The 10394-nt window shown below is 42.1% G+C and overlaps 1 protein-coding gene across 2 annotated transcripts in view; it reads left to right on the forward strand.

Annotated features, from left to right (window-relative positions):
• The first annotated feature begins 5541 nt into the window (after positions 1 to 5541).
• NRAP (nebulin-related anchoring protein) overlaps positions 5542 to 10394 on the forward strand; it is a 66016-nt gene continuing 61163 nt past the window's right edge. The window contains exons 1-3 of one of the 2 annotated variants that reach the window (XM_012663924.1): positions 5542 to 5859; positions 6189 to 6283; positions 6853 to 6940. In XM_012663924.1, the coding sequence (XP_012519378.1) occupies positions 5788 to 5859; positions 6189 to 6283; positions 6853 to 6940 (255 nt within the window). In that variant the 5' untranslated portion in view covers positions 5542 to 5787. The remainder of the gene's footprint in view (positions 5860 to 6188; positions 6284 to 6852; positions 6941 to 10394) is intronic. The other variant, XM_012663925.1, reaches the window with a different exon arrangement.

The raw sequence follows: 10394 nt of genomic DNA on the forward strand, positions 1-10394 counted from the left end.
TTCTCCTCAGGACTCCACAAGGAAGCAACTAATTAACTCACACTAAAGTGTAAATATCTGAGAAGAAATTGTAGTTTTCTTCATTCCACAAGACACAGTATTTGCTTTTAAGAACTACCAAAGCCTTGAGCGAGATGAGTACAAGCTTAGCCGTGCGACATTAGGTAAGAACCGCATCTTATCTTTATGTTTGCTTGCGTTCGCTTGGGCCTGACACTTCGGTATTGTCTCTAAATTCTCACCAGGTAAGGACACTTGCTTGCTTGGCCTGAAAAAGGACTGGCCCCCGGCAAGTGTAAGGGAATACTTACAATTGATTCATGTCTGTGAAAATCCTGAATTCCTGAGTGTTTTTCGCCGGCAGTAACGCGGTAGCTAATATGGTGGCACTACTCTACTTAGTACTCACGTGCCTGAGATGTTGAGGTAAACGAAGCCATTTGAGCCATTAAGATAATTTAGTTTGTGAAGAAATTTGATTGTGAATCATTTGAGAAATGACCACTAGCCATCGCTTCTCCAGTTCACCGCAGGACAGCTCAGGCCAGGCTGTGATTTATACAGTCTGCACCAAGGCTATCCCAAGATTAACAGAAATGCTACTCTCAACACCTGCAGGCCCGAACCCAAACTCTGGCCCCTGCTGGGGTACCAGCAGGCTTCTGCTCAGGTCCAGGTAGAACCTCTTTCTTCCCTGAAAGGAGGAATTCGTGTTGTACTTGTTACCAATTGATTGCCTCCCAACTTAAAATTCACCCTTTTTGTCTGCTCTGTGAAAATTGAACTGGGCTCTTTAAGTGACTCTAACTGGGCTCCTTTGTCAGCTGCCTGATGTCAAGGTTTGTCAGACATGACAGGATGGAAAGAGTTTTGCTTCCTGGTTCTGGTGTGTCTGGGGTGCTCCTGCACAGTCAGGCTCCCGCAGAGGGGGTGGCCTCTCAGCACCGGCCTCCTATAGTGCACCTGGTGACAGAGCACCCAGCAGCCAGCCACTTCCCCTGACACTTCCTTCAGGTGGTTTTGTAGCAGGCTGCCTCCATGGAGATACTTCCCCATCAGCAGCTCTCTCTGGCACCTAAATGGTGGATTTCCAGAAAGTTCTAGAGGACGAATTTCTAGCAGGTTCCACTGGTGTGGCACCACAGCGACTTGTCTGTCTGTCACCTACTGAACCGGGGCTATACTCTTTCCAGCAAGGTGTGGATCTTAGCCCTGGGGGACAGCGTGAGCTGAGGGGATCTTCCTTGGGGCCCCCATCTCAGCTCTAAGGGTGGTGGCTAGCTATGTTATATTATGTTGTTTTAGGCTGAATTGTGTTTCTCCCAAATTCATATGTTGAGGTACTAACCCCCAGGACCTCAGAATGTGACTGTATTTGGAGATAGGGTTTTTAAAGACATAAAACAAGGTTGTTAAGGTGAGTCCTGATCCAGTATGACTGCTTCCTTTATAAGAGAAGGAGATTAGGACGCAGATACAGAGAGAAGACCATGTGAAGACACAGGGCGCATGTAGCCATCTACAAGCTGAGAGAGGCCTCAGAAGAAAGTAACCTTGCTGATGCCTTGATCTTGGACTTCTAGCGTCCAGAACTGGGAGAAAATAAATTCTGTTGTTTAAGCCACCCGGCTTGTGGTACTTTGTTGTAGCAGCCCTAGCAAACTAATAACGTATGTTATTTGCAAGTGTATTATATCTGCAATTGCTGTATTTTTGAGAGTTCTCTTGACTTCTGACTAGTCAATTCCCTGTTATAGTTTATAATTTGTTATATTAACATTTCCCTGTTCAGGTTACTGTGTGGTTTCTTGTTCCTGACTGGACCCAAGTAGATATAACTATTAAAGTCAAATAGCATATAGAGACAAATCTCTAAAATTAAAATGTTTTCTTTGGAAAAAAAGAATTATAATTTGGGATGCGATACATGCAGACTGGTGGTCTGGTACGTCTGAAGAACAAAGTGAAGGTTGGAGGTTTTATAAAAAGGAAAAATGTTATGTATTACTCTTCAAGAAAGTTTATTGTCACTAGTGAGGGTTTGAGAAGCTGGCAAGTTTTGACTGGTGAGTGACAGCGGCAGCTAAAAGTATCCCTAGAGTCACAGCAGGTTTTCCAGCAGCTATTGGATAAAACTGGTTTCAGGCTGCAGCAGGCAGTTTCAGCAGCCAGGCTTGAAGAGAATTATGTTATATGCCCTGAGTGCTTTTTTCTCTGGGCTGATCACCTTTGTTTCACTTGAGTATGACAAGAATGACCCAATTCGTGTGATCAACTTTGAGATACCTGTGTATCCCCAATCCAAGGGCTGCCTCATTTCTGATTCTGTGGCCTTCCGCAGTGGGAATATCCATTTCTTGACTCAGAAGGAAACCTCCACCCCAAGGGCTAACCCCAGCAGTTGGGTATTATTATTCACACTTGAATAAGATTCCACTGCAGACAGTCAAAGTCCAGCCAGATGGAGCTAAATTGATTCCTAATCCTTTCCTGCTCCCTCCCTCTCCCCAAGAGAATATCAGATCTGGTTGTTCCTGATGTCCTGTGAGCGACCCTTCAGACCAGGATTGACAAACTACAGCCTATGGGCCGCCTATTTTTGTACAGCAAACAAGCTAAGAATGCTTTTTACATTTTTAATGGGTGGAAAAAGAAGAAGAAGAAAAAGAAGATGCAACAGAGACTAATCATGTGTGACCTGCAAAACCTAAATATTTACAATCTGACTTTTTATAGAAAAAGTCTGTGGACCCCAATTTTAGACCAAAAGACACAGTCACTTCTCCAAAGCAAACAGTAACTTTCAACCGAAGAGTGGCCTCAAACCAGATTTAGGTTTGAGGGGAGGCAAAATATTTCTCTAATGTTCCCGCACACAGTGCAAACTTCTATAAACCAACAGATCACTTGCTCAACATCTCAGGGTGAAGCCTGGCCATTAGGTAACCTCACCAATGATCCAGTTTCCCCCTGGGCACTCTGCTGATTGGATAGTGCGTCAGACACCTTGGCCTCACCTGTCATAGGCCTTTGCCTACATGTGCCAGCCCAGCTTTGGTAGTGGCAACTAGCTCAATGTGGACTCTGGCCATCTTCACATGGGCACAACCAACAGTGTCTTCGGCCTCCGCTGCCCTTGGTGTCTTCGTGTTGATATTGAGGCAAGAGATGCTACAGGACTCCCTGGGCGCATACACAGCATGGAGGCAGAGGGGAGTTAACACATTTCACCTGTGGGAGACAGGGGCCAACAGATAATTTCTCCCCACTTCTCAGATAGCCTGAGTAGCAGCTGTTTATATGTCCCCTTGGAAGATGGAGATCAAGCGGTCCAATGCATATTACACCAGGTGGTGGCCACGGTGAGAACCAATCTTATACTGACTGCCCTCCCCTGTTTCTTGCCTTCTAACTCCTGCTCCCAGGATTACATTCGGAATAAAGTCCTTGCACATGAGCCTTTGCTTCAGGTTCTGTTTTCTGGAAAACCCGGGTTAGGACTGATGTTGTCTGAACCAATCCCTAAGGCCAGAGGAACCTGGTGTGCTCACTGGCTTAGGCTTGGACGGCCTGGTGTGATCATTGTGAAGAGGGAGGGGCCTAGGTCAAGGAAGAAGAGGGGCCACACACAACATGAAGGGGTGGTGTGGACCGACCCAGGGTCTACCAAGCAGGGGAAGGCTGTGTCTGCCTTACCCTGACAATGAGCATTTACTTCCAGTTGCTTAAACCGTCCCATTTCCAGTTCTGTGGGCTGTTCCTTTTTATAATTTCTGATATCTAATAAAACGGAAGTGATGGTACAAGTCAATTGGAACATCTTTCATTTTGGTAATCCTTGTTTTCACAAATGTGACTGAGAATTTGTAGCAGCTGCAGGTTGTAATCACAACCTCAGGCAGAGAAGAACCGTCGCACAGCTTTTCCTTGAAATGAAGCCTACCCTGATTTCTCAGCCCTTTGGAGTGGGGAAAGTTCATTCTTGGTGGTTGCTGGGGCTTCCACCCAGTCCCCAGGTAAGGCTCGAGAAGTCTCGTACAGAGCAAAACATCCGGGGACCCTTTGGGTCTTTGTCCTGTGCCAGTTGCTGTTCCCATTTGCTCAGGCTGGTGGCAGCCCTGCTGCCCTGATCACATTTCAGGGTGGGAGTCCTTGCTGGGCCTGGAGTCCCTGCTCTGAGCTCCCTCCAGGTGCTGAGAGAGCTGCCTCTTGCCCCAAATGGGAAAACCTCAGACTCCACCCTCCCCTTAGTCTCATGTGAGCATGAACACTACTTTTCTTCATCTACTTGAGAGCTTCCTCCTCCGCCCTGGCTATTTCAACTCAACACAAAAATAGTCCTGGCCTCTCTCCACCCTACCTGCAGAAACCAGCCTAATCTCAGAGCATTTAGGTCAGAGGTCACAAATTGGTGGCCTGCCAGCCAAATAGCCCTGTTTTATTGTTTTACATACAAAACTGGAAATTTCATGTGTAAATGCAGATTCTGGCTTCTCGGGAAAAACCAGAATATTCGGCAATGCTGGACACTGATTCTTTCATAACAACGGTTGGCTGGGACTGGGGAGCGGTTGGTTGTCTCAGATGGCGTGTGTGTTCACACCTTGGTTCCTGCCATCACCTAGAGCTTCACACCTGGCCTCTGTAGGCATTTTGTGCGTATTGAATGTATTTCATTAATTCAATAAATCCTTATTGAGCACTTTTTAAGTGTCAGGTCTTGTTCTAGCCACTAGGAAAATAGAAGTGACAACAAGGGCCAGGGATCCTGTTTTGATAGAACTTATATTTTGATGGGAGGGACATGATTTTAAAAACCAGATACATTCATATTTACTGTGTCAGGTGCTAATAACTGCCGTGAGCGCCACCAAGCAGGCTAAGGGTAATAGAAGACAACGAGCTAGGTGTGGAGATGAATCAGGTGCCATTTTGCATAAGGTATTTCTGTAAGGTGATAAGATGACATTTCGCTAGCAACTGAAGGCAGTGAGAGGCTTCGCAGAGCCAGGAACAGATTTGTGTCTTCAAGCCACCCCATTAAGGCCTGTGAGATAAGGGAACAATCAGAAAGATCTTCTTGGAACATTCCAGGGTAAAATATAGAGGCTAACACACCAAGTTCTCATTTGTTTTTATTTTTGCATTCTAGTAGAAGCTAAACACAAATGAATATTAAGTTTTTTATTTCACTGTTGTGAACATTTTTAGTAGATAGTGCTAAAATTCAAATATAGTATTTATCCTTCCAGGGGAGTGAATCAATCCCATTTTATTTCCTATATTTTTGGGAGCTGGCCTTTCTGCTTGAGTCATAGGACGTGTAGAGCAAGCTTTTCTAATTTGATCGTTGGGTGATGGCGTAGCGTCTTCCTTTAGGTTCTTTTCTTGGGTTCTGATCACAGCTAGTGTTAAACCACTCCATGCTGCCTGATCATACACCCAGGATTTGGTTATCCACATAAACATGATGCTGTTGTGAGTTCACTTTTCTATTTAGAGAAGCATGTCAGCTAGAAATACCTCCACCTTAGTTCCCAGACGCATGCGTGCTGAGTGAGTAGCCAAAATAGCCCCTTGAGTAAGTGGCAGCTTTAAAAACCATCCAACTGCTGACTTCAAACTAGAAGGTCAGCAAAAGAAAGCAGAAGTTGGATTCTGAATGGTCAAAGTGCCCGCAGGAATTTAATAGTTGTTGGATTTTGGAGACTTGAACGACTAGACTGGGGGCTCTCCTTGGATTTCTTTCCTGTTGCCTATCTTTGTCTCCTCTCTCCAGACTTCAAGATGAATGTGCAGGCTTGCTCTAGGTGTGGGTATGGGGTTTACCCTGCTGAGAAGATCAGCTGCATAGATCAGGTCAGTAGACATTTCTTGGCCTTTGGGAATAATAACAACAATGGGAAATTTACCTTCTTACATATGAACATGTGAGGTTTTTATGAACCATAAGAAAAAGATGTATTTTCTCACCTTTATTTAGTTCTGCATATTTCTATTTCTTCTATGCTGTCTTGAAAAAAAAGATCCATTTATTTAAATGTGTGTTATTATGGCTATGTGTGTGGTTTTTAATTTTTTGATCAGCATTTTATCCCTAAAGCTCAATTTTTTTACCTTAAAATATATAAGAACCTTAAGTCTAGAAAAAAAGGGTCACTGCTAAATCTTTTCTATGTGATTTCTAGATATGGCATAAAGCATGTTTTCACTGTGAAGTTTGCAAGATGATGCTGTCTGTTAATAACTTTGTGAGTCACCAGAAAAAGCCGTACTGCCACGCGTAAGTGTTTGATGCTCCTCCCTGCCACCTCTTGAGTTGTGTTTGTTTTTCAAAGAGTAGCCAACTAAACGTTCACATCAGATACTCCAGGGTTAAATCCAAGAAATGTCTTCCCAAAAGGGTTCACTTGCACCCAATGGTTGCAGAGACCCAAGGTGGGATTTTATGCAGTGGACAGAAAATGTCAGGTTTCTTCTATGTAAAAGATCAAATGTATGCACTATAACCTCATGTCAAATTATTAAATATTGTGCAGAACAACATAATTGCCATGGATATACGTATAGAGCTTTAAAGTGTTTTAAATAATTTCAGAATCCTTTTCTATTTTTTTCAGAAAGTTTTCAAATGATCATTTCCAGTTAAATTTGGGCTTTAAGTTATATATGTTGAATTTTTTTGGTTTGCCTTTTTTTTGTCTGTATGACTCATTGCCTGGAAAATCATGAACTTAACTACTAAGTTTTATATTTATTGATTTTTAAAAATGACTGCACCTTTAAGAATAGTCACTCAGTCATCTTGGATAAAGTGTATTTCTAATTTCAATTTATATCTACTTCTTGTAGCCATAACCCTAAGAACAACACTTTCACGAGTGTCTATCATACGCCATTAAATCTAAATATGAGGCAGTCTCCAGAGGCCATTAGTGAGGTAAGTTACTTAATTTTGCATATGGGGGTATGCAGGTGGGAGATGAAGAGAGGTTGGTTAAGGGGTACAAACACACAGAAGGAATAAGTTCTAATGTTTGACAGCAGGGAAAGGTGACTATAGTTAACAATGATGTATTGTATATTTCAAAACAGCTACAAGAGAGGACTTGAAATGTTCCCAACACATAGAAATGATAAGTGTTCGAGATGATGGATACCCTAAAATCCCTGACTTGATCAGTACACATTCTATGCATATACATACCCCGTAAATATGTACAAATATTATGTATCAACTTTTTTAAAAAGAAAATCCCTTTGTTTAGGCACCTGTTAGGTTTTTAAGTTTCTCCATCTATATGTGAACCTGCCCATTTCTGCCACATATACATGCAAAGTGCATTTAAGTAACAAATGTTGCTATTTGTCCTCCCATGAGATTATGGGTCAATATATAGGATAATCTAGATTGAATATTTGAGGTCCTTGATTGCAGTATAATCTTTGTGTCTGGCCAGTTCTGGACACACTGCCAACAGTTTATAGAGTAGGCCCTAAATGTACTAGGTATTTAATACATAAATTATAGTTTACATAGTTGGAAAATATTGCAAGTTTTTTCTTTCCCTTGTGATGCTTTGGTATGTAAAATTAAAAACCTCTAGTTCCACACTCTTAAATCTCTCTGAATTCAGTAGTTGCTTAAGATTATTGGCAGCCTCTCTTTCTTCTTTCCCCTTGGGGTGGGGACAGGTCTAAGATCTTTTGATTTGGAAATGAAGTGTGTTTTGGGAGGTGGGGTTGGGAAGGAAAGGTAGACAAGGAGTCAACATGGGCAAACCTAACCTCTTGAAAGATCAACAGTGTTTTGTCAAATAACCAGCTATTGATGGAACTCTTGCGCCCGCTAAAATGATGAATCATTGAGCTTCTCTCACCCATGCCCACAAGAAGTTGCTCTGTGGGATGAAGTTTAGTGGCTTTCTAAAATTAGAAAATTACTCATGAAGTGAAAGTCTCTCTAGTAATCTCTCCTCACCCGTGATCTCCTTCCTAACGTTTCCCCGCCTCATACCGACTCTCTTGCCTGCCCGGGACCTGCCTCCTCCTCAAGAAAGTATGTGTTAGATAGAGCTAGGCCCGGCCAGGTGGCTTTCGACCCAGACTGCCAAGATATATTATTTCACTAAGTGCTTTGAGCTAATTGTGAGGTTATTATTATTTTTATTTAATAAGCTTATGTAGCATTTACTGTAGAAGTGCCTAATTCATTTAATACACGTGAAGTGGATACTGTTATTATTCCATTTTACTGGTGAGGAAACTAAGGCTCGGAGAGTTGCTCATACATCAATTCCTAAGATTCATAAACCTTAAGAATTCAAAAGCAATTGTAAATTGTAAATTATTGAGAAGGCTCATTCTTTTAGGACTTCGTTTTCATCTTTTGATGTCTGAGGCCAGCTACGTGAAATTACAATAAATACTGAATGTAGTTCTTACTTACCCAGAATAACAAACGCTCAACTAAATTCTTTATATGATTTCATGTGTTCATCATGAGAACCTCTGTAATATTATGTTAGAGTTGAGGAAGCTGAGGCTCAGAGAGGGTAAGTACCCTGCCCAGTTTCACCCAGCTAGTTGGGTACAAATCCAGATCTGTCTGACTTTAGAACCCGTATTATTGGCTCACTTTCATATACACCTAGAGGGTGGCAAACTCTCCAGAAGAAAAGAACACTTATTCATATTTTCAAATATCTGGACGTGTTTGCAGTTGTATAGCTAGAATTTGACAGATGAAACACAAGGAGATGTACTTATACATCAGAATGCTGTTTGCATGTGTCACACGCTCTACAGAAAGATCTATGATGTCTGTACTTTCCTACCCTACCCTAAGCCACAGCTGGCATGTCTCTACCTTACAGTCATACAACAGGTCACCCAGTATTTACCTGTCTTTGAGGTAGTCATGGACTCACTTTCTTTTAATTGTGTATGACAGACCCAACCTGGAGCAAGGCCAGAATTGTCACTGGTTCTATTTCCAGCCACAGACAGTGATGTGAGCTTCCCAGGAGGCCTGTGTGTGTGCATTTGTTTGCATCTATGTGACTATGTCTATATGTGTACATGTATATATGTGTGCATGTGGGGAGTGTATGTACATGTGTATGTAGGTGTGAATATGTGCACACATGCATACATGTGTATGCATGTGATACGTGTGCATGTGTATATGCACGTACATGTTCGTGTGTATAGTGTACGTGTGTGTGGTGTGTATACGCATATGTATGTATATGTGTATGCATGCGGTATATGTATGTGTGTATATGGTATGTGTATGTGTATATCTGTATATGGTGTGTATATGTGTGCATGTATATGTGTATCTGGTGTATGTGTACATGTGTATATGTGTGTATATGGTATGTGTGTACATGTGTGTATATGTACCAAAAAATTAACTCCTGAGATCACTTTCTCCTTTCCCACCAGGGAAAAATTCAAATGAATAACCAGGTCCCTCCCTGGCCCCAGGTCTCACAACCGCCCTAGGGTGTGTGACGGATTACCTCTGTACCCCTTGGCATCTCTCAGAGACTTTGCCAATTAAATAAAATACAGATTCATTGTGCGTATGCTAAAATAAAAAAAGGAAAGAAAGGGATTTTTCAGTGATGGTGAGGAAGGAGAAAAGTAGGGTAAAGATTTTGAATTGGCGTTTGGAGCACATCTGCAGTTTTCTGTTTCCTAAATGTCCCTCTATGAAAAAATAAACAAATATTTACAAAGACAGAATTTCCTGTTTGGTAGGTGTGAATGGAATTTTTGGTAGAATAAAACATCTAGTTTCTCTTCTATTCAGAGAATGAACTTTAGCCCCTAGTGCTTCCTTACTTCACTAGTAGCATCTGTGACTTTTTCTCCTCTGCCTGTTTCCTTGTGTGATTATGAATCTCATGAAAGGTTTCTGGGGGAAAAAAACCCTCCACAGTGCTGGGTTTGTATTGGGGGAGGAGGGCAGCAAATACAGGTTTTTAGAAGTGAGATGGACTATCTATTTTGGTCATCTGTTTCTGATTCCTTAAGTGCATGCTTCTCAAGGAGGGTAGTTTTACTCTCCAGGAGACATTTGGCGATGTCTGCTGACATATTGATTGTCACATTTGGGTGGAGGATGTACTATTCCATCTGGTGGGTAGAGACCAGGAATGCTGTTAAACATCTTGCGATGCTCAAGGCAGTCCCCCACAACAAATCATTAACTGGCTCAAAATATTAGTGTTGCTATTTATAGGCAAGAATCCCTGCCTTAAGTCCGTGCAATGTTCATGATAGTTTCTTAAAATACAAGGGGAAAAGCACGTAAAGATCTCTCAATTTATATATTTAAAAATATACACATTGGGCCGGGCACAGTGGCTCACGCCTGTAATCCT

Source organism: Propithecus coquereli, unplaced genomic scaffold, assembly GCF_000956105.1.
Source record: "Propithecus coquereli isolate 6110/MARCELLA unplaced genomic scaffold, Pcoq_1.0 Scaffold84, whole genome shotgun sequence".
Lineage (NCBI taxonomy): Eukaryota > Metazoa > Chordata > Mammalia > Primates > Indriidae > Propithecus > Propithecus coquereli.